The sequence below is a fragment of the Alexandromys fortis genome, unplaced genomic scaffold (assembly GCF_014885135.2).
Source record: "Alexandromys fortis isolate MF-2015 unplaced genomic scaffold, M_Fortis_MF-2015_v1.1 scaffold_23, whole genome shotgun sequence".
Taxonomy (NCBI): Eukaryota; Metazoa; Chordata; class Mammalia; order Rodentia; family Cricetidae; genus Alexandromys; species Alexandromys fortis.
The window spans coordinates 13,419,199-13,442,022 of NW_026067907.1; the positions used below are offsets into that span (position 1 = coordinate 13,419,199).

Sequence of the window (22,824 nt, forward strand, 5' to 3'; positions counted from 1 at the left end):
AAGAAGCCTGAGCTAATATACCAATAAGTTTATGACTAATGTAGACCTCTGTGTATTTCTTTGGGACTGAATGACAGTGGGATCTGGTGGGACAGAAACTTCTGTCAACAAATGGTGCCCAATGTGGACATCTACCTCCACATAAAGTCTGCAAGAACTTGGGAAGTTATTCTAGATAGAAAAGAATAGTTAGACACGGCTTCTTGATAGCAACACTTTCTTGGGTGAGCTCTGTTTGCTAGAGGCAAGTGCTCTTATTTAAGAGAGGCTTCCTGACTCAGCTTTACCTGTAAAACCTTGCATCTCTTTCAAGAGGTCCTGCCACAAAACGCTTAAATGATGTTGATGAAAAGCTGACTGCATACTTTTTGGTGATGGCAGGGACCTTGAAACACCATAGAGCTGTGGCAATAAACATGTCTCTGGCAGTACCTCAGCCATGAGGCTAGACCCTCAAAAAAATAGCTAAGAAATAGGCTGAATCCAGCTATCAAAGCCATGACTTTAATCCTAGCCATATCGCTTAGAAAACTAAAGACTCATGTGGTCAAAAAAAGAGAGATATACAGTAAAGATATATTCAAAGATGAAGAAAACCTCTAAACGGTTTACTGTATATTTAAAAATATATGAGGGCTTGGGGGGGGGATAGATTCCTTAAAAGAAAAAAAGAGAGTAGTTTGGTGTGGTGGCACACACCTTTAATCCCAACACTTGGGAGGCAGAGGCAGGAGAATCTCTGTAAGTTCAAGGACAGTCTGGTCTACAGAGTGAATTCCAGAACAGCCAAAGATACACAGAGAGGCCCTGTCTCAAAAAGCCAAAAAATAAAAATAAAAGAAATGGAGTTTAAAATAAAGCCAGATAAGGATGAAAAATACACAGAGAGTCTGGACACTGTATGTTGTGCTGTCTTTAAATTGTTTGGTGACTGAGGAAAGAGCAAAAGCTGTTAAAAGGTATCTGATTATAAATGCTGCTGGATTAAGTTTTGACTTTAAAATTAAGTCAAAAGTTATGTTACTTTGGAGAAAAGGTTTTGCCACAGGAAATGAGAGGCGTGAATTCATTCTGGGTTAAGAAAAATCAGGTCTGGTCAAGGAAGAACCCTGAGAAATTTCCGATAGGAACAGATGGCCCAGATGTCTAAGTTCTACATCTAGAACAGTTCAAAGACTGTTGCCTGAGATGATCAAGCCTCACAGGATACTCCAGTCAGGACTTGATCATAATTCTAAATTTTCTTTAGGGCTACATAAGATTATCAGCACTTCCAATCAGCAGGAAGTAGCCTGGAAAATTTTGTCCACATTCCCAAAAAATGGACTATGGATATTTTTCTTTGTTTAGAATGTTGGTTACAAGTTGTTATGGATAATAGTCGGGAAGAAAACTAAACAAGGGAGTTTCAATTCAGAGTTCTTGCTTAAAAGGGGGGAAAGTGCTGTGGGACAATGGTCTTTTATCCTGTCACTTGTATTATTTTTAATAAAATCTGATTGGCCAGTAGCCAGGCAGGAAGTATAAGTGGGGTGACGGTGACCAGGCAGAAAGTAGAGGCGAAGCAACAAGAATTATGGGAAGAGGAAAGTTTCAGTCTGCAGTAGTCACCCAGACACAGAGGAAGCAAGATGTGACTACCTAACTGAGAAAGGTACCAAACCACATGGCTAACAGAGACAAGAATTATGGGCTAATATAAGCTCTAAGAATAAGAAGCCTGAGCTAATAGGACAATCAGTTTATTATTAATGTGGGACCTGATGGGACAGAAACTTCTGTCCACACACCCCTGATATCTGACTCTGGGATTTAATTATTAAGAACAACTAGAATTTATGCTACACCATGTAGCCTCCAGGTAAGATCCACAAGGAGGGCAACTACATAAAAAGAAAACAGATTTAATAAGAAGACTGAGGATAACAGTAGAGGCGTCTGCACCTGGAGCAAAGGAGGCTCCCAGTGGTGAGAGTCTACTGTGTTCCAGGGATCCATGAGGTCAAGAAAGAAATCAATAGTTGGCTGGCAGTGGTGGACACACCTTTATTCCCAACACCTGGGAGGGTCTGAGTTCAAGGCGAGTCTGGTCAAGAGTTCCGGACAGCTGGGGCTACAGGGATTAACCCTGTCTTGGAAAAACCACAGAAAAAACACACACACACACACTTCACACGGTGCACCTCCCACAAGGGATGGGCCATCCACTCTAATATCCTCAGTAGCCATGTCACATGTGGCCATAGTGGAAACATAGGGTAGAACAAAGGACCTTTAAAATAAAAAAAGAGCAGAGTGAAATTAGAGAAATAACCCCAACTCCAACCAGCAGGACCTTAGAGCGGGTATGAGCAGCTTCTGAAGTCTCCATTACAGTAACCTGGCCACACTGAGGGTCTGCACCCCAGTGGGACCAACGGTGCATCTTCAGCTCCGAGGTCTCTGGGCCGGAGAAGCCTCCCTCAGGCCCCATAAGGAGAAGGTGTGAGGAGGGTGGCTATGCCCTCCATTCTAGGTCCCTCTGCGAGGCAGCGAATGTCTTCTGATTGAGATCCACAGAGAGAGATGTTTGTTAGGAGACAGGAAACTGCTTATTTTTCACCAAACTACTGTGGTTTGGGGAAGGCATATCAGATATTTACATTATGATTTATAGCAGCAGTAAAATTACAGCTATGAAGTAGCAACATGAGGCACTGTACTAAAGGTCACAGTGTTACGAAGTTTGAGAACCACTGCTCTCGGCACAAAACAAACCATCACTACTCAGTTCCCCTGTAGTCAAGTACAACCGCACGGCTGTGTGCTAGCCAGGGCGGCAGGGACAAACATGTAAGCATGAGTAACACATTTCACTTTGTAAGCTTGACCCTTGACATGAGAGTGGGTGAATGGAAAGTCTGGGGGAGGGGTGTGGGGCACATCAGACAAAGAAGGCTAAGAAAGACTACGTTTATTTTTCTAGTACGATTACAGTGTATGTAAGAGCTGGGAAGCAATTCCAAGAAATGTAATGATAAGAGACAGATAGAGACAACTTGGCTTTTAGGCTAAATCAGTAAACAAGAACAGTCATCTCAGATCGACTAGGAGCTGTACATAACACAGAAATAAAAACATGCGATGATCCTCTATTGCCCAAGGACCATCACTGTTGAAACTGGTTCGTTCTATCTGCGTATTCTTTGAAAAAATTGTTTCCTTCTGATTATATAATATTAAAAATGTTTCTCAGTAGCTACAGTGGTAGAATCAGGTCACTTCATTCTTGGGTTTGGAAAATATAATCGGGCAGTTAAACAGCAAATGGGTTCCCAGAGAAAACAGCAGCATCATCAAACACCAGAAGCTTTACTCACGGCGAAAGACGAAAATCTCCGCATTAGCTAGAAAGAGAGTTGGTTTCCAACACAGGTTCTCGACAGACCTAGACCTTTAGGATGACACTGTATCTATTAACTACAATTAACAGAGGTACAAGAATGCATCAAAATGACACCTGGATATTACTAAGGCTTCAGTTCTTTTATAAATTATTATATGTGCCCGAAGTTCCTATATTTATACTTAAGAGTGTTTTGTTTTCTTAATCTAAAAAATAACTAGTACCCTGCTTTTGTTGGCCTACGATACAAAGTACCATTTTCAAGCCTAATTTTGAACTTTCGTGCCACCATAGAATATTACATAATGTTCTTGTTTGAATATGCCCCCTACAAAATTTCTATGTGGAACCCTCTCGTCAAAGTCTTAAGGCTCAGAGGGGCCATAGGCGATCTGGTGGTGAGGGTGGCGCCTCCTGGAGCAGCTTTGGTGCACTTGTAAACGCGTCCCAAGAACTACTTGACTTTCCAGTACTGAAGCCAAACATTTATAAACTAGGGAGACTCTCCAAACAGTAAATATGATCTGAAGAAAGGGTGGGGATAACAAGCAATTGTTTCTGACACTCGGTTAGGTCTCTGGTGTGGGGCTGAAGAGATGGCTCAGAGGTCGAGGGCACTGGCTGCTCTACCAGAGGTCCTGAGATCAATTCCCAGCAAGCATGATGGCTCACAACCATCCGTGATGAAGTCTGGCGCCCTCTTCTGTTGTGACAGAACAATGTATACATAATAAATAAACAAACACACAAAGTCTACAGTGTGCTGTTATATAAACTGGAGCGGACTCAGAAAAAAATCATTCTTACTAATAGTTCTCACGCGGAAATACAAATTTTTCCTTCTGCCATGGTTTAAGACAAATACAAAAGTATCTCTCCCGGTACTGCCTGCACTCCCGAGGGCTTGCAGGATCCCGAGCTCAGCGAGCGCCCTCTGGCGGCTGCGCAGATAGGCCGACGGCTTGGCGCGTGCGCAGTCCGGGCTGGCGCGCGTTCCCGCCCCATCCCCGCCCCCACGTGCGGCCCGTGGGAGAAAAGGCTGGGCGGCGCCATCAGGGACGCCCGCCCGCCCGCCCGCCCGCCCGCGCGCGTCTCCGTCCTCCGTCGTACCGGAGTGGGCTCTCGGGCCGTCCCCTCTCAGGAGCCTGTCGCCGGAAGACGTCGCGGACACACGCGCCCACGCCGCAGCCTCTGGCCGCCTCCCCCACCGTCTCCCGAACTGGCCGCTAGCGTCTTCGCATCACTATGGTTACGAGCAAGCGGACCCTTGACGCTACGCGCCTCCTCTCTACTCTCGCGAGAACGCGGCGTTGCCTCACTTCCGGTCCGTAGGCCTGAGTCCGTTCCCGAAAGTTCTCGCTTCCGGCGTACCACACTTCCGGGCACGGCTTCTCTTCCGCCTGCTGGGGCGAGTTCCAGGTTGAGGCCGGATGCTGCGGGTGCTGCGTGGCCTGCGGGGCGTGGCGGTGAGTCCGGGGTCGGCAACCCCGCTCCTCTCCAGACACCTGCGCCCCCAGGGCCCTGTCCTACCGCCCCTCTCGTCCCACCCCGCCTCCTCCCCTTTCTGCCGTTCCCTACTCTTTACCCCTTCTCTCCACCCCCTTCCCCACTCTCGGTGCCCGGGACCCAGCTGCACGCATCTTGGTCGCCTGGACGAGCATCCCCGGTCAAGCCTGTCACCCGCGCCTTCCCAGCACAGCGGCTGCAGATGAGGGAGTCCCCGAGCTGAGTGTCTCGGCGATGGCTACTCCCTGGAGGTGCGCCCTGTTGATGATCCTGGCGTCCCAGGTGGTGACCCTGGTAAAATGCTTGGAAGAGGACGACGTCCCGGAGGAGTGGCTCCTTCTGCACGTGGTCCAAGGCCAGATAGGAGCCGGGAATTACAGCTACTTGCGGTTGAACCACGAGGGTAAAATTATTCTCAGGATGCAGAGCCTCAGAGGGGATGCGGACCTGTACGTGTCCGACACCACTCTGCACCCAAGCTTTGATGACTATGAGCTGCAGTCGGTCACTTGCGGCCAGGATGTGGTCTCTATACCGGCGCACTTCCAGCGCCCGGTGGGGATAGGAATTTATGGACACCCCTCACACCATGAAAGCGACTTTGAGATGAGGGTGTACTCTGACAGAACTGTGGATCAGTACCCATTTGGAGAGGCTGCCTATTCTGCTGACCCCACAGGAGCCAGTCAGAACCAAGCTTATGCTCCAGAGGAGGCAGCCCAAGAGGAGGAATCGGTCCTCTGGACGATATTGATTAGCATTTTGAAATTGGTGCTGGAAATTCTCTTCTGAACCTTTATTTGCACGGATCGACTGGTTTGCCGCGGACCTTGTTACTTGACCTGGTGAAATTCTGGTTACTTTTTCTAGACTAGGATGGAAAAATAAAGCCATACAGTTTTGTTACCTCAGTTTACTCCCCAAGCAGGAAAAGCAGCAAGCACAATATTTTATAGATTAAAATTTCTACAAAAGGAGTCTGCTCAATAAAATGTTTAAATACATTTTGGTTAGTCAGGTGAGTAAAATGATCCCTGCAGTAACAGGCTGTATAAATCAGATTAAACTTTTGTGCTAGTGCAGATGAAATTAAAAGGCTGTAGAATTTATTCTCTAGACATTCTAAATGAAGTCCAGCACTTGGAGCTTTAATGAGGTCCTAAAGCCAGGTCGGGAATGCGATGACAGCCTCTGTGCACAGGAGGGACAGGGTACCTGATACTCAAGGCCTCTGCAGACTGTTGCTGTGCCAGCTGATGGCCGTCCCGGATCCAGTTGGACCAGGTCCTGGGCTGACAGGAGTAACCCTGATACTGCCTACGCAGGCCAGGACAGTCATAGCAAACGGTAACTTTGACTCAAGAAGGATTTCAAATTAAGTTGATACATTTTTCAGGATTTCAAATTAAGTTGATACATTTTTCTGCTGATCTCCGGAAAAAGACAGCACAAAAGAGATTAAAATCTGGGGAAATGAGCCATTTCTCTTGACTTTCTTTCAAGGGTAGGAGTTGCTAATGATGAAATAAATCAACTTGAAGATGTTTAAGGTCATAGTTAATTTCAAAAAAAAGTTCTTTATTGGCATAAAAATGAAAGTGTAAATAAATTGGCACCAAATATCCCAAACATGAGGGTCAAAAACCTATTTTTAGCCCTCTTTGCTGTTTTTTCCCCTTCTGCCCACTTTCCTGGGTGTTGGGGGAGCTCGCTGACAACAGTCACAAATCCAGCGACCTAGGAGAAAAATTGTTAGTTAATATGGAGTGGAATTTTATTTTTATAGGACTGAGTACAAACCACCTAAACTCATTCCTGAGCTATCTATCCATAGTGATAACTCTGGGACTTTTCAGTGGGGGCGGGAGCGCTAAGCTCCTTAAACAAGGAAGAAAACAAAAACAGCCCTAATCAGTGTAACCAATGCAGTGTAGGATTTAGTGCACGGAGGGCACAAAACAATCATTTGTACCTTTAAAAAGATACATTGTAATCCTTCCTAAAATCCAGATACCATCATGCTCTAAAACCTCAGCAGCACTTGTCCTAATGGAGAACCTGCCGATGAGTCTGCCTTCTGTGACCCTTCTCCACCATTCTCACGGTTCTCTCCATGGCACTTTAAAGCCAGCACCTCTACCACACACTTGAGCTGAATTACTACAGAACCTTAAGTGATGGGACTCCAGGAAACATACAAAGTACTGTACAGTGTTAACTATGCAACTAAGTTCTTAAAATTGCACAATTATCTGTATAATATTTCAATAGAATTACTGTGATTTACTATTTGATTCTGTGTCCATCCTAAAATTATCTGGAATTGTCATGCTGCCTCCTTTATAGAAAGATGTCTTAGTATATAAAGGCGTAACAGCCACTTCGTTAAGTTTCTAAATAGATGACCTTTAAAAATAAAAATCAAAGCATTGGAACAAACTGGGTGTTACTTAGCAATTTTAGTAGAAAACACCAGCTCATTCTATCCCCAGACAATACTTGCAGACATAACCTAAGCACTCTATTTCATTTCTTCTTTGGTTGCACTAAGGATGGAAGTCAGGTAGCTGTGACATGGACAATAATGACCTGATCATAATTGGAACACTTATGCAGCCTTAAAAAAAGTGCTGGGAGATCTTCAACACACATCTTTACCTGATGGAATAGCACCAAGGCCCACACAAAAAGTATGATAACCTCTGTCACACACATCACAGAACATCATTTCTTCTTCGTGGTGGGGCTGTCCACATATAATGCATGTCTTACATTCCATACACTGCCATGGGTAGGTCTTAATCATAGAAACAAGCTCCATGGTCATATCCAAGCAAGAAGGGTGGCCTAAATCAAAACCAACATTAATAGCATTTCACAATAAAACTTTTAACTTAATGCATATAAAATATTAGTTCCCAAGAATGGCTGTCATGATTACTATCACCATAAACATCAAAATCAAGACACAGGACACATGGGTCCATTTGTTGGTTCTTTGGTGGATGCCTGGCTGACAACTACGAACCCTAGTTTCTGAGGCACACGCAGGGGGAGGTTAGAATCTTAAGGAGACATCTCTACTTACCACTGTTATCACACTGGGAGCAGTGTATAAGTGATTCAGCCTTTCCTTTCTTGTTGGACTCCTTACCCTTCAGACAAATTCCACATAGAGCATTTGGAATGACCTTTGGCTGGAAGGGTAGAAGAGGGCTATAAATTCATGCCAGAAGAACTCACTATGGTTCAAAAGGGATCTGTTATTACCTTTACTTTTGGTTATTTGATAATGAGAACCTTATAACTGGAAATAAAACATAAAACCCCCTACCTATGGAAACCTAGGCTGCACCCCATAACATAGCATAAACTGCTGCCTGGATGTAGCTCTGTGCTCTCTGCACACAAAGCATCAGCTACATAAAGACCAGGAAGGAAAAATGAAATAGGAATAGGGGTAAAGAAAATCCATGTGCCAAATGACCACACAGAAAAGCTAAGCCTAAGTTTTAAGCAACTTATATATTCACTTTATTTCAAAGTCTGATATTTTTCCAGAGATACAAAGCTGAACCTAAAAAATCTAAGTTAAAAAAACCAATATTTTAACATTTTAATTGAAAGATTTCTCATCATCCACTGTTGTGCATAAATGTCTTTAGAAATCTGAGTTGTATGCAAATCCTGTTCCATGTCTAAAAAGTTAGGAGAGCAGCATTCACTTCCCTGTGACACGTCAGGAACAAAAGGTGCTTCCAGACAAGGAAAGTTAGGGACAAGGAAACAGACAAAGCATATTTTGAGTATTATCTTTCAGATTAAAGACATACACATTATTAGGGCTTTAAACAGGTGTAGGATAAAGAATAAGGGGTTTCCTAAACCTAAAATGCCAGGGAAAGGAAGGGCATAGGCAAAGAAGGGCTCTCTGAGCATCAGAAGCCTGACCTCCACGTGGTACTCACGTGGACTACATACAGGTGCGCATCAGTAAATGGTAAAACGGGGAGGGACAAAGATGATAACAGGGTAATAGTCTAGCAGTAAATACATTGTTTCTTTTCTAAATTACTGTACCACAGACATCTAAACTCAAACTTTCACAAAGCAGTATCACTGTAAATGCTTCACTGCCACTTGTATATCCAGTCAGACCTAAATAATTTGTTTTTACTTTTAATATTTTCTTGGCAAAAGATGACAGAGGCATTCAAAAACAATTTTTGGCTTATTTATTTTTTAAAAAGTCAACCTTATACATAAATATGATAAAACAATATCTAAACAATCACAAATGTCTCTACAAAATAATAAATATCATGAGGTTAAACACACATATAAAATGTCCCCAGTGACTACGCTCCATCTCCTCTGTGTGTTCTATACCCTGCTCTCCCAGAACTGGCAGCAGTTAGTTACTCTGCTGTTCTTGCTTCATCCTAAGTACATGGTTTCACTGCGTCCAGGAAGTTCAGTTCTAATGCTGCATCTTAACTGCCATACTGTGCAGCAGAACTTTCCACAACCTGCACTAAATGTAAAAGATAAACTTACTGGATACTGAGTTCAGTTAGACACTGGCGTAGTAAGTACTCTCATTTCTTTCACTAAAGTCAGGGAAGAAACTACACAATATTCAATTGTGAAAAGAGAATTCCTCATAGGAGACTCTTTACAAAGCAACTCAAAAAGAATAAAACACAAATCTAGTTATTCACATTCTAGAGCAATTCAAGTTCTACAGTCACTAAAATACATGTAATGCCTACAACAAGAGAGACACTAAGAAAATTCAAGGTTTACCTTTAAAATTATACATAATGTTTTGTTAAACCATTTAAAAAAATTTTTCTTACCCAATAATCTTCATCTTGGTGAAAAGAAAAATACGGGAGAAGACAGAATGGGAGCAGGGAAGAAGGATGAAGAAAGAGGGTGACAGGAGGAGGAGGGGCAGCACGTCAGAGAGCCTGCGTCCAGGGCCTCACAGACAGCCTGAAGACAGCACTGAGGGGGAGAGGGAAGGTGCAAATCCCTTGAAGATCATGGGGGAAGACCCTCTGCCTCTTATGAGACCCTCTGATCTCTTTCAAACAACTGCAACAACCTTTTAGTTTTCTTCACCCGACAGCCCTCAGCACCTCAAACAAAAGGCTCATGGATACTTACTTCTCTTGTTGAAAACAGCAAAATAAGTTGAAACCTTGATGGTAGCACTAACATAGTATAGATTTCAATTATGTGTGTAGGCCGGACGCCTAACAATTACACTTTAATTCCAGGTTAATGTAACCTAAGTAATACTGTCCTACAAGTCCATCTCAGTAAACCACATACATGATCATGTGTGTTTGTGTGTATCTATGTCTGAGTGTCAGCTTGAAGTACCCTAATATTTAGGCACATCTTGGCTCATTAATACTTTTCATAGAGAGGTTAACTTTTAATAATCATGTTCACATTAATATATAATATCTATATATTGACTGTTCCTATCTTTGAAATACCTGAAACATTTTTAGTTACTAAAAATGTTTACAGATTATAAAATGTTTACTTTGCATATGCAGCTCCCTTGAGTACTATTAACTAAGATTAATCTATATGATCCATTCACTAGATCAGTGATGATATGGATAGTTCTTCATTGGTAGCCTGTATTATATGTCTATGTCAATATTCTCTATTTTATAATGCATGATCAAACAGCTTCCTCAGCCCTGGGAGCTCTAAGACAGTGACACATACTGGCCCCTGCAGGCTGTTTCTAAAATGTCATCTTTGGAGTTTGTTTGGTTTCAATTATTAAGCAGTAACTGAAATCTTTAGTTTACAAAGCATAGATAAGCTATACATGTATAAAAAAAATACAATCTGCTGGCCATACACAAAAGCATGTGGCATTTCTAATAGCTCATGGAACATTGTATTAATGATGGACACTCAGCAAGTGTTCCATGAGGCTGAGGAAAATGGCTCACAGCTCACTTCTGCTAGTTTCTGTGCCACATGCTATGGTTCCAATGCTAACACATACAGTCCAGCACACCAGGACCCGAACTGGAAGCTGGGCAGTGCCATCCACGTCATACAGCTGACCACTAAGTCCATTCCTCCTACGCTCACACCCTCTGCACCACTACAGCTGCTCCCCTCACCCAACCTTCTGAAGGAGAGGTAGACAGAAAAGAAACACTAAAAACACCAGAGCTTCTGATCCTCCAGGACCTTACTCAGAATAATCAGATCCACAAGCTAGGCTTTCGTCCTTGTCGACCATGGTACCCCACTATCTGCCAGAGGTTCCACAAAAGCATGATGTAAGTAACAGGCTTCACGGTTGTCTATACCAAACTTGGCAGATTTGGCAACTGGACCAACAGTCCTTAGAGAAAGCCCAGATCTTCTCAGTGAAGGCACTACAGAAACACCACCTGATGAGCTCCACTCCTACTTCACAGCTCACCAAGCTTAGCTTTACCAACTGCTCAGATAGCTAACAATCTAGACAATTATGCCCTGTCCTCAAAAAAAAAAAAAAAAAAAAAAAAAAAAAAAAAAATCAGGTTCTGCCTTGAAACAATGTTTTAAAAACTCATATCTGCCTGGCTATTACTAAAAAATCAAGTTTTGCCTTGAAACAATGCTTTAAAAGCTCATATCCACCTGGTTATTACTAAAAAATCAAGTTCTGCCTTGAAACAAATGCTTTAAAAACTGCCTGGCTATTACTAAAAGGGATGAAGACCCATAATTTGTTTATATGCAGGAAACAGAAGCCACACCATGGCCGAAAGTGACAAGAAAGCCACCAGGGAAGGAAAGCAGTGGGCAGGTGCGCAGCACAGGGAGGGAGCGAGCTCAACGAGCTCAGCTCCTCAGCTCAGAGCTAACGGAAGAGGCTGAGTCAGGGGCTTTTTTCTTCTACCTTGTACCCAGGAACTGACTTGGACAGTACAGAGCGTTTGGAGCCATCTTTTCTTGGAGTGGCCACTTTGTCTTTTGATTTCTGTCTTCCCTGGAAGGTGTCCTCCTGGCTGTCAGGGGGGCTGTCCCCTTCAGACACATTGCCTGAGGAGCTGTCCTGTAGCAAAACAAGTAAAAACAAAGGTTCCTTGGAATTAAGACCAAGTTGAGTCTCAGGTTTTTGTTTTGTTTGTTTCAAAACAGGGTTTCACTGTGCAGTTCTGGCTGTCCTGGTACTCACTCTGTAGACCAGGCTGGCCTCAAACTCGCCTGTCTCGCCTCCTGTGCCGGATGGGATTAACGGTGTGGGCCACCACCACCCACCAAGTCTCAATTGTTTAAGTGACAGAAAACATTTTTTGAAGTTTTAAAGTTTTATCCAATGAAAAATATTAAGAATAGTTTTTTTAAAGGCCACGTTATTTCTATTAGCAAGTATCCTAGTCAGCTATGTTTTCTGATTTAAGTCAACACAAATGGAATTACTGATTTCAACTACTATATTATACAGCTTCAATATTTTCATGCCACAGGATGCACTGCGTATTTATATTTATAAAATACTTATTTCTCCTGAGTGACAGAAGTCACTATCAAAGGCCTTCAAATACATAACCATGTTCACCCTGTAAAGATGCAAGGCCATGTCCCTACCTACAACAGTATGACATATTTTATTTGTTCCAAGGATAAGGCCTCAGTATCAGTTCACTTAATTCATTTTATACCAACTTTATATTCACATATAAATGTGAAAACTGAAGGAAAAATCAAGCTGCCATAACCACCTGATAAATTCCCGCAATGTCCTCTCTGGCTTCTCGGTGCACTTAGGTTCTGCAGAAGCCCAGGCTCTCACGCATACCCTAGATCCTCAGAATGTGCTTCCATCTTGACAGTGTAATCCACAAAAGTGTGCGCACATGTGATCATGCTGTATGCAGCAGTGTACACGTGACCAATGTGTACACACAATCACATACAGACTGTGTGCATGTGGATCATATGTGCTAATGTGCTTTTGTCTTGTTGGTAAAGTACTACATGCATTTTCTCATATTCTTTGAACTGCATTTCTTTTGTGTAAATGTATCACCACTGTAGATAAAAATTTATTTCTAATTTCTATAACACTAAAATCATCTCTTTTTTTCCTCTATTTTCAAATTTTGCTCATATCTAATGAAGTTCTTAGAATCAATTGTTAGCAAATTTCCAGGTCAAAATCCGTGGGGAAAAAAAATCTGGTTATACTGTCAAAATGCTTTCCTCAAATATGAGATTAATTGACATTCCTCAGAACGGTGGGACCAAACTGGGCTTGTCGTTCCTAACTTCCACAGTTCCTTTCCAGGACAGGACTTGGATAAGACCTTGTTTCACATACTACACAGGATTGAGTGTGTGTCAGAAGCTGTCGTAGACAAACACAATGCTCAATGCTGGCACATACTTGGGCTGGCTGCCATGTGGACGGAGTCACAGCCCCGACTCGCCTCAGGGCAAAACAAGGCATGGAGAAAAACAGAATACACAATACAACGTATTAGTAAGCTAATGTTTTCCTACGGAAGCCTCAGGAAGCAAAAGGAGCAATGTGCTGGCCTAGCCCAAGAAACACACATTTCTCTACGGCAGAAGATCAGAATATTTTGTTCAGAATTTTAATCTACATAAGCAGCAAGATGGATATAAGAATATTAATGTTCTATAAAACTGCCTACCTTGATCAAAATAGAAGGTTTTCAATATAAAACATGCCTAAAAGAGCAATGCTCAACCTGCTTACGTCAACAGACAGTAAACATTCACAGTGAAAATGTAGAAATACACGCACTTGTCCTGTTCAAAACAGTATGGTAAGAGAGTCCAACCTAACATCCAGGAATGCAGCCACAAGTTATCAAAGGACACCTGCCAAGGTCACAGTCCTACCGAGGTGCCTTTATTCTTCCGCTTCTCATCCCCTCGACCATCTTCGCCATCATCTGAATCACCGTCACTATCTAGTGCCGGGAGCTCTGGGTCCAGGGGCGGCTCATACAGGGCTGTGTTTAATGGCAAGTACCGGAGCTCATCTGGTGAGTACCTAAATTTAGAAAGATTGCTTTCATTCTTCCTTTAATATTAAATAAGAAAAAAAAAAAAACCACCACCCTTTAAGCTGTGAAATTGACCTTAAGCTTCTCACTTACAAATACCTGTCAAAAATGCAGAGGGATAATGTTTTCATTCTGGTCATCAGGTGAGGATAAGTAATGAATTGTAGAAATCTGCACGTTTTCCCAACCAATCATGCAGCTGATCCTATCTAAATGTACTGTCTTTCCCTTTACCCTCAAAACAAGAAAAAGTAATAAATAAATGAATAATGTCTAACATGTCAACAGGCAGGAGTGCCCCAGACAGCCCCGTCACCTCTGGTTGTGTTCACACACCCTGCCCGAGCTGTGCCGTGTCTGCTCTGCCTCCTTACACTCAGGAGACTCCCAGCATGACTAACAAGTCCATCAAGTGCACAGCATTTACAGGTCTCCTAGTCTGGTACCACACAGCCCTCCTGGCCTCAAGAGAGCTAGCTACTTCACCACGACAGAACCAAGAGAGTGGCAGAACACCACCAGATTTTTAGTAACTTCCAGATTAAAAAGAAAAAAAATTCAGTTAAAATTTTGCACAGTTTAGACTATGGAACGGCAAGTCCAGTCCATTTCTGCAGAACACCAAGGTCGTCTGCTGGAACAAAGCAGAGGTCCTTAACTCTAGTTACGGGGGTTTAGGATGGAACAGGAAATGAGTGTCTTAGAGGAGGGAGTGCCCATGCCTGTCCTGCACCCGCTCTGCTCCTCTTATTGCTGTCCAGTCTATTACACATCCCACTCTGCCCCGCATTTTGTGAGCACCACTTAAGTGAAGACTGGAGAGGAATCTGAAGCTGAACCTACCTGAGACTCTGATTTCAAAAGCTTCTCAATAATACCAAACTACTGGGATACATGCCATACTCTGAGTACCAAGAAGCTACAGGACCTCAGGTACTTGTCTGTGACAAATCCAGTCAAGGCAGGAAGAGCCATGGGCACTCCAGACTTCATCAGCAGGTCTTCCATTTCAGATAGAATGGTGTTCTTTACACAGAACCCAAGATAAATGCAGACACAAATCCTACACATTTAGGAGGCTCTGAAATCAAATGTAACTGAAGTACTGAATACCTCTTATAGTACTCCTGGAACTGTCCGGGGATGAGCGCCACTGGGTAAGAACTGACCTTTGTCCGGTCTGTGGGCAGCACTTTGTACTTTCCTTGAGGCACTTGGATAACCTGTGTTAACATCAGGAAACATGAAAACTGATGCCAACCTGGGAGCCATGTGTTCACTACATCTATGTCCCCATCCCACAGACGAGCTAGCAATTTAAGTGACACCTAACAGCCATCCCAGGGATGCTGGGCTTTCTGGCTGTCACATACCAGGCACACAGACTCTGAGGAAAGGTGCTATGTCGGCTCACCACACTCCTTCACAGAGCTGGAAACCTCTCTATAACTCAACTGCTCATTTCATGAATTGTGGGGATACTGGTCTAACGTCACAGGGCTCCCATCAAAACCAGAGACAAGCACAGTATGCTGCTCTACCACTCTTGGGACACAGGAATTAGGATACACAGCTACTGTTAGTCTTGCTCAGTAAATTCTCAATCATAAAGCAAAGAGATTTCAGGCAGGAGGGAGGGAAAGAGGGCAGGCAAATAGCATTGCTCAATACATCATTAAAAATGGTGTCTTAACTTCTGTGAGAAAAGAAACTCAGCTAGCACCATAATGATAAATGCTAATAATCATCAAGAAGTGGAGACCACTCTGCAGTAACAACCAAAGAGCCCAGGCGCGGCTGAACTGGGTCACCCTACATGTGTCTGTAAGTCAAAATAGGCTCTTCTCTCTTCCATGCGCTCCCGGTTTAAGCTGCTGTTGAACTCAGCTGCTTTCTTGGCAGCTTTCTTAATGTACTCAGGCACTTTGCTGGCTTCGACTTTCTGAGTATTCTGTTGTTGCATTTGCTGAAGGAAAAACATTACAGTTAGAATCAGAATTTTATAAAAATATTGTTTCCCCACCCCCTAAAACAGATGTCAGTGACCTCCAATCACTTACAGAATACTCTTTATAATGGTCTGTAATTCTCTGCCGTTCCTTTTCTTGTAGAATAACAGAGTATTCGGCATGTTTAGCTGGATATTCTTTAATCATGAGATCAATTACTTCATCACTGCGCAACGCTGTTAACCCTATTTCAGAACACCCCCCAAAAGTAAAGAAAATCTTTTAAGGACAAGTCGACACAGGTACTGTTTCAAAACTGTTTCTCTTTCAAACTATTCTACATTAAAAAAAATACAATAAGCAGAGAAAAATTACTCTTTATATAAAGTCAAGCAATCAAAACTAAAGGTTACCTTGTAAAGACAAAGAAATCAATTTTTCAACCAAATTGTGTTTCTTTTAAATTTTATGTAAAATATAAGAATATACTTAGAAATAAAATAATGATATAATTATAATGTATAAAAATGGTATAATTCACTAATACAAGGATATATAAAATAATTATTTCTCAATATATATTTCCTAGTCTCCAAATCTGTATCAGAAATACAATCAATCACACTTCACACTCGCCAGTCTACAAAGCTATGTAACTTTCATAACATGCAGCGTCAGATTCTGCCCACTGCTGTGATGAATTTAACACTGAAAATTTAACAAGATTCATCTTCTAAAAAGTAAGGATCTACAGGTTCAATCCCCAGCACTACAGAAAGATAAAGGTCTACACTTAGATACAAACCTAAGTTTTATTCATGTCAACAACTTAGCATTTAAATACTCTTTTGTTAACTTTGCAAACACTTTAGGTCACGTGACAGCTGTCCAGCGTCAGCTTCCATGCCCAGCACAAAGGATACACCAGCTGATTACCTAGTGTACACTGTGTCTCCGTAATGACGTTTAATTCTCTCAGGTAGAGTTTCTCCTTGTGAGATAAATCTCGTCGCTCTAAATCTCCAAAATCAGAACAAAAGGAATGTTAAAAACTAAAACTATACATCTGAAAACTTTTAAGAATTTAAAAAACTATTTTAAAATACATTTCTTACTGCATATTCTAAGTATCATTAATATTGAGGTAACCACCCCAAAAAATTCTTACAATTTATAGAAATAAACATGGGAAAACTAAAACTAAAGTAATCCCAAGTAAAGTATGCATTTAATCACGCACGTCTCCCTAATCCAGGTGTGCTCAGAGCTAACTACCCTGGAGGTCACAACAGCCACAATCAAAAACCTTGGCACACACCTCTAATCTCAGTACTTATTCTGCCCTTAACTTGGTGGAACTAAATACATACTAACTATAGAGTCTGAGCTGCTGAGTGCTATGAAAATTAAATTCAGCAAGTGTACTTGCTTTTTAAGTATATAAAATAGAAATCATACTCAAGACTGGAATGAACGCCCTGTCTTGTCAGAACTCAGATGTCACCCATCATACACACCAAGCCTGAAGTACCTGGATATTTCCGCTTGAAGGAGGTCACACCCAGATATTCGCTGACTTGCTCCTGAAGCATATAGTACTCTCCTGTCTCATCAGGTGGCCATTTGTACTCTATTAAGTTTTCTGCTGGGTAGTAACTAAAGCTGAGACAGAAACACATATTATGCCTTACGTGTGCACTTATTATATTTTAATCATATTTATAATTCAAATTATTTTCAAAACAATTTGAAGGATTGAAATTTATTTTTATTACTGCTAAACTTACCAAGAAAATTACAAAATTATTAAAAATAATGATACAAAACTTCACATAAAAAAGTTCACTGAAAGTGGCAATTTCTATTCACACAAAGAACCTAAGAAGGCGCAGTTGTTAAGAGCACTCGCGGCTCTTGCAGAAGACAAGGTCCAGTTCCCAAAGGTACGTCAGGCAGCTCACAGCCACCTAGGACTCCAACTCCCGGAGATCTGTGTGATCATCTGGTCTCTGCAGGTACACACACGTGCATGCACACATAAAGACACATCAATACAGACACAGACTCCTAACACGTGTGCATGCACACATCAATAAGGACACAGACTCCTAACACGTGTGCATGCACACATCAATAAGGACACAGACTCCTAACACGTGTGCATGCACACATCAATAAGGACACAGACTCCTTACCTCTTAGGCTGGCCAAACCCTAACTTCTAGAGACCAAAGCACGGCGGCAACACCTCTCCAGTCTTTTTATTTTATATTCACCACAATTACTTCATGCATATGAGGTACAACTTAGAAACTTCTGATCCCTGTCTATTGCTGAATAAGTCACAAACAACTGAGAAAACAGAATCCCAAGGACCTCTTTCTCAGTGAGCTGAACAATAAGCTATAATTCCTTTCTTATGCTCTACAAACCCAGAAGCAAAAACCAGACCTCTTTTGGAAGTTCCAGTTCACTGCATAAAACTGCGATCCTGAATCTCAAAGGGCACAGTGACTGCCTCCATCTGGATCCCCAACTTCTACATGAGGCAGAAGTGCAACAGAGCAGCAGTGTTCTACTGCATTTATTCTTGTTTTAAGATTCATTTATTATAGAAAGTCTTCTCCATGTCTGCCTGCAGGCCAGAAGAGGACACCATGTGGGTGCTGGGAACTGAACTCGGGTCCTCCGGAAGAGGAGCTACTGCTCTTGACCTTTGAGCCATCTCTCCAGCTCCTGCATTTATTCTTTTAAAAAACAGCTTTCCATTTCTTTTTTGCTGTTATGGGACTTACATATGTATTCTGCACATTAATCCCTTTACGTGGCTTCTAAGTTTGTTTTCTGGCATCCTATGCCTCTTTTCCCCTACAGTTGACAATGTCTATTTCCCTTTTTAGATTTTGATGCTGAGTTGTCTGTTATGTATCTTTTGTTTTTATCATTATCTCTAATATCTTGCTAACTCAGGGTTTTCTGGGAAGTTTTTATATTTAGGAATGATTCCTTCTGAGCTACTTTTCGCATGTGAACATGAGAGGAGATGAGGCTCCTTTCTATGACTATTTAGTGTTTATATTGTTTCCTAGCACCAGGTTTGGCAACAGGGTCTCATGGTGCATGCCTTTAATTTCAGCACTCTGACCTTGAGGCCAGCCTCCTCTGTGTAGTGAGTTCCAGGACAGCCAGAGCTACCTAGTAAGACCCTGTCTTGAAAAAAAAAAAAAAAAAAAAAAAGAAAAAAAGAAAAAGAAAAAAAGAAAAAGGAAACAAAGAAGGAAAACAGATATTTCTCCAAAATACAAATCAAATAATCAAAAAGAATCTAAGAAGATATTCAACAAATATTCTAGCCATAACATAGATAACATCAAACAAGCAAAAACCACAAATAATGTTGCAAGGTTATGAAGAAATCAGAAGTTTTGTGTATTGTTGGTGGGAATACAGAATGGAGCAACTGCTCTGGGAATGTATGGAGGGTCCTCAAAAATACAGAATTACCACATGATACAACTTCCTACTATTAGCTAGACACCAAGGTGTTGAAAACAGATTCTGAATGCCACTGTGCATTGATTACCCCAGCCTATGGTGAATAAACAAAATGTAGTGATAAACATCAAGGAATACCGTTCAGACTTAAGGACACTCTGATATCAACTCCAACACTGATGACCCGTGAAGACATTATGCTAAAGATAAGCCAGATACCACAGGGCAAGTACCGCGTGGCTCACTCTTGGGAGCAGGAAGCTAGAGGGAAAAACAGGAGGTACAGGGGGTTGCGCCCTCTGAGCCCCTGGAGTTCTGGAGAGGGAGGACTGTGCAGCTGCACAACGTTGTGAACGGAATCAACACCACTGAACTATGCACGCGAACAGTGTCACAATGCTGAGCATCATGGACGAATTTAAACAGTTCTCAGGAACAAGATCTACTTTGGTGTTATAGGACTTTTTTTTCCTTAAGATTTGGAGCTTTTTAATTTTTGCTTTGTGTATGTAGGTGTGTATGTCTTTGTGTGTCTGTGTGTGTATGTGTGTGTGAGAGAGAGTGTGTGTGTGCGTGCGCACGTGCACACTCATCTGTTCAGGCCAGAATGGGATATCAGATCCTCTGGAGCCCACAGGCCACTGTAAGCAGCCATGTGGGCACCAGTAAACAAACTCTAGCCCTCTGAAAGGTGATTGAGCACCCCTAACTGCTGAACCATCTCTGTAGCCCATAAATATAACTTTTAACAATTGCTCCTACTGCCTGGGGGTGGCAAGGGCAGTACCTGAGATCCTGACTTGAAGTCTCACAACTTCTGGAGCTGTCTCCTGAGCCCATTCGCCTCCTTTTAGATGGATGGGTCCCATCATTTGAATTATCTTCATTATCATCCTGTACATTGAAACAAGTTAAAAAATAATTAATAGAAAATAAAAGAACTAGTTAAAAAACAAATGATTATGTATCTTTTCAGTTCTCCTAAGACTCAACAAGAGAAAGCATATTTCTAACTAGTGTCTTTAGAAAACTTAATTTCCTACAATAATTAAAAGGACAAAGACTTTGTTGTAAGCAAGAAATGGAATAAAACTAAAAGCTGACCTTCAATTCAAACAAAATAAAAATTTCAACTACAATTTTTAAAATATATTCTGCTTCACCACTATAAAATGAAAGCAAGCCTTCCTATTTGAGCTGGGAAAAACATATCAACAAATTCTACAGCATCCTCCGACTTACTGATCCACAGGAGGATATTCTAACTACTACTCTGGATACACAGGACTGAACACGGGCTACCAAGTCTAATTCCCAACTCCCATCCTTCTAAAAGGAGGCGAATGGGCTCAGGAGCCGGCTGGAGAAGTTGTAAGACATCAAGATCTCAGGTACAGCTACCGAGGTTCCGCCACCTGTGCTGGAGTTCTTTCTTACACTGGAGAAATTCTGCACATTGTGATACGCTCATCTATGATATATCTTGTTCGGCTATTTGATTAAGGGGATGAGTAATCAAATGGTTTTAAAAACAGTTTATTTACATATTACTTGAAGCTTAAAGTCCTATTTTCTTAAGGTAATGTAGTTCCTAGCATTGCTACTCTTACTATATATTAAATAAAAACCTGCGAGAGAGAGAGAGAGAGAGAGAGAGAGAGAGAGAGAGAGAGAGAGAATATAAAGAGGCAGCACAGGTCACCATGCCAAATGCCAAGGTGGGCTGTCTGGAGTCTTGCTGGTAACTGCCCTTCACCAGCTGTGTGGTAATGCTTGCTGCGAGCTTCTCCTTGTCTGCAAAGTTAAGTGGCTGATGCAAGGATCAGAATTAAGTAAAACGTGGATGGCACCAGGAGCAAGGGTCAGCACATAACTGTCTGATATATAGTAGCTTTATGATTACTGGTCAGTCTTTACATTTCGTCTTAGCACCTAGGAACTTACTAAAATTATTTTCCAAATAGAGGAACACAGAAATAATTCTCCTTTTCAGTCATGAACACTGAAGTCAATTAAAGAGACTTGACTATTCCCCCTTAGGACTAACAATCAAGTAGAGTTGGAAAAGAATATTTTTTCTTAAAATTTATCTTTTTATAGTATTCGTATTTCATACTTTAGACAGTTCATTTTAAGCAGTGGAGTACCTATTTTATGTGTGAACATTTTAAGCACACTTTTTATATGCCAACAATTTCCTTTAATTAAAAACAACGATTCATTTGGAAAGAAACAAAAACGGAAGTTGACACTGAGAAGTTTAGAAGCAAAAGGTGGGAACTGCGAAGTCTACTTTCGTTACGGGTCCTCTCAGCGGCACGACCGAGGCTCGGGCCGGGCTACCGGAGAGGGGCACCGACAAGCAGCCGGGGGCCCCGCGGGAAGGGACGGGGGCACGTGGCTCCGGCCCCGGACAGAGGTCCTCGCCACCGCGGCTGGTCCCGCTCCGCGTCGTCCGGACCGAGCTCCGCGAAGGCCGCAACTTTTCCGAGTGTCCCAGGCTGCGGGCGGACGAGCCGCCCGGGCGCCCCGGCTTCGCCACAGTCCCCGTCTTCTCCGGCCCCCGCTATTCCCGGACAACTTCTCACCCCGCCGGCCGCCCCTAGGTCCGCGCCCACCGTGCGCCGCACTTGTTGCTCCCCGACCCTCCGCTCCCCAGCCGGGCCCGGCCCGGCCCGGCCCACCGCCGCCGTTGGGCAGCGCGTCACGCTCACCTTCGGGGACTGCGCTCCGGGGGAGGCCGGGTCGCTGTCGCACCGCCGCGGGGACAGCGCCGCCCCGGGCCCGGCCGCTGCCATCAGCCCCAGCGCCCCGCGCCGCCGCCGGCGCCGCCGCCGCCGCTTAGTCCCGGCCGCCGCCGCTGCCGCCGCCGCCGCCGCCGTCGCGCGGGCCGCCCGGCGCCCCGGCCCCGCCCCCTCCGCCCGCCCGCCCGGGGGCCGGCCCCTGCCGCCGCGCGCCCCGCGGCCCGCCAGCGCCACCGCCATGGCCGCCAGCGCGCCGCCCGCCGAGCCCCGCACGCCGCTCACGTCAGCCGGCCGCAGCTGCGCGTCCGCCGGCCTCCGCAAGGCCCGCCACCCGGCCGCCCTCGCCCGGCGCGCCGCGCCCGGCCCGAGCCCCGCTGGCCCGCCGCAGCCCCGGCCCCGGCCCCGCCCGGCTTCCCGGCCGCCCGGCGAGCTCGCCGCCACCCCTTCCCTGCGCCCCCGGCCCGGCCCTCCGCGTCAGCCGCGGCTCCGCGCCGCCCCGCCCCGCCGCGGTCCCGCCCCCTCCCCTCCTCCGCCGCGCGTCAGCTGGGGGTCCCCAGCCCTCGGCGCCTTCCCCTTCCCCACCTGGGTCCCCAGCTCCTCCCCTCCAAGAGGAGCCCCCGCCACGTGGTGTCCTCCTACCCCACCGCCCGGTCCCCAGCCCCTCCCCTCAGTCG

At 43.8% G+C, this 22,824-nt stretch overlaps 2 protein-coding genes across 3 annotated transcripts; one reads left to right on the forward strand and one right to left on the reverse strand.

Moving 5' to 3' along the window:
* Positions 1-5,115: 5,115 nt before the first annotated feature.
* Positions 5,116-6,435, forward strand: CUNH6orf120 (chromosome unknown C6orf120 homolog). Its single transcript, XM_050136039.1, has one exon. It carries the CDS (start codon positions 5,126-5,128, stop codon positions 5,681-5,683), a length of 558 nt encoding a protein of 185 aa, XP_049991996.1. The 5' UTR covers positions 5,116-5,125; the 3' UTR covers positions 5,684-6,435.
* A 13-nt stretch (positions 6,436-6,448) lies between these two features.
* On the reverse strand, positions 6,449-22,300 carry Phf10 (PHD finger protein 10). 2 transcript variants are annotated; one of them, XM_050136020.1, is made up of 12 exons: positions 22,121-22,300; positions 20,194-20,300; positions 17,443-17,573; positions 16,848-16,925; positions 16,023-16,156; positions 15,779-15,928; positions 15,076-15,185; positions 13,796-13,949; positions 11,823-11,978; positions 7,980-8,088; positions 7,550-7,738; positions 6,449-6,628 (listed from the first exon to the last, which is right to left on the reverse strand). In XM_050136020.1, exons 1-12 carry the CDS (start codon positions 22,202-22,204, stop codon positions 6,543-6,545), a joined length of 1,488 nt encoding a protein of 495 aa, XP_049991977.1. In that variant the 5' UTR covers positions 22,205-22,300; the 3' UTR covers positions 6,449-6,542. The 2 variants fall into 2 exon arrangements, with proteins under 2 accessions (XP_049991977.1, XP_049991976.1); XM_050136019.1 differs by having other exon boundaries at positions 16,848-16,931; positions 22,121-22,299.
* Between the last annotated feature and the right edge of the window lie 524 nt (positions 22,301-22,824).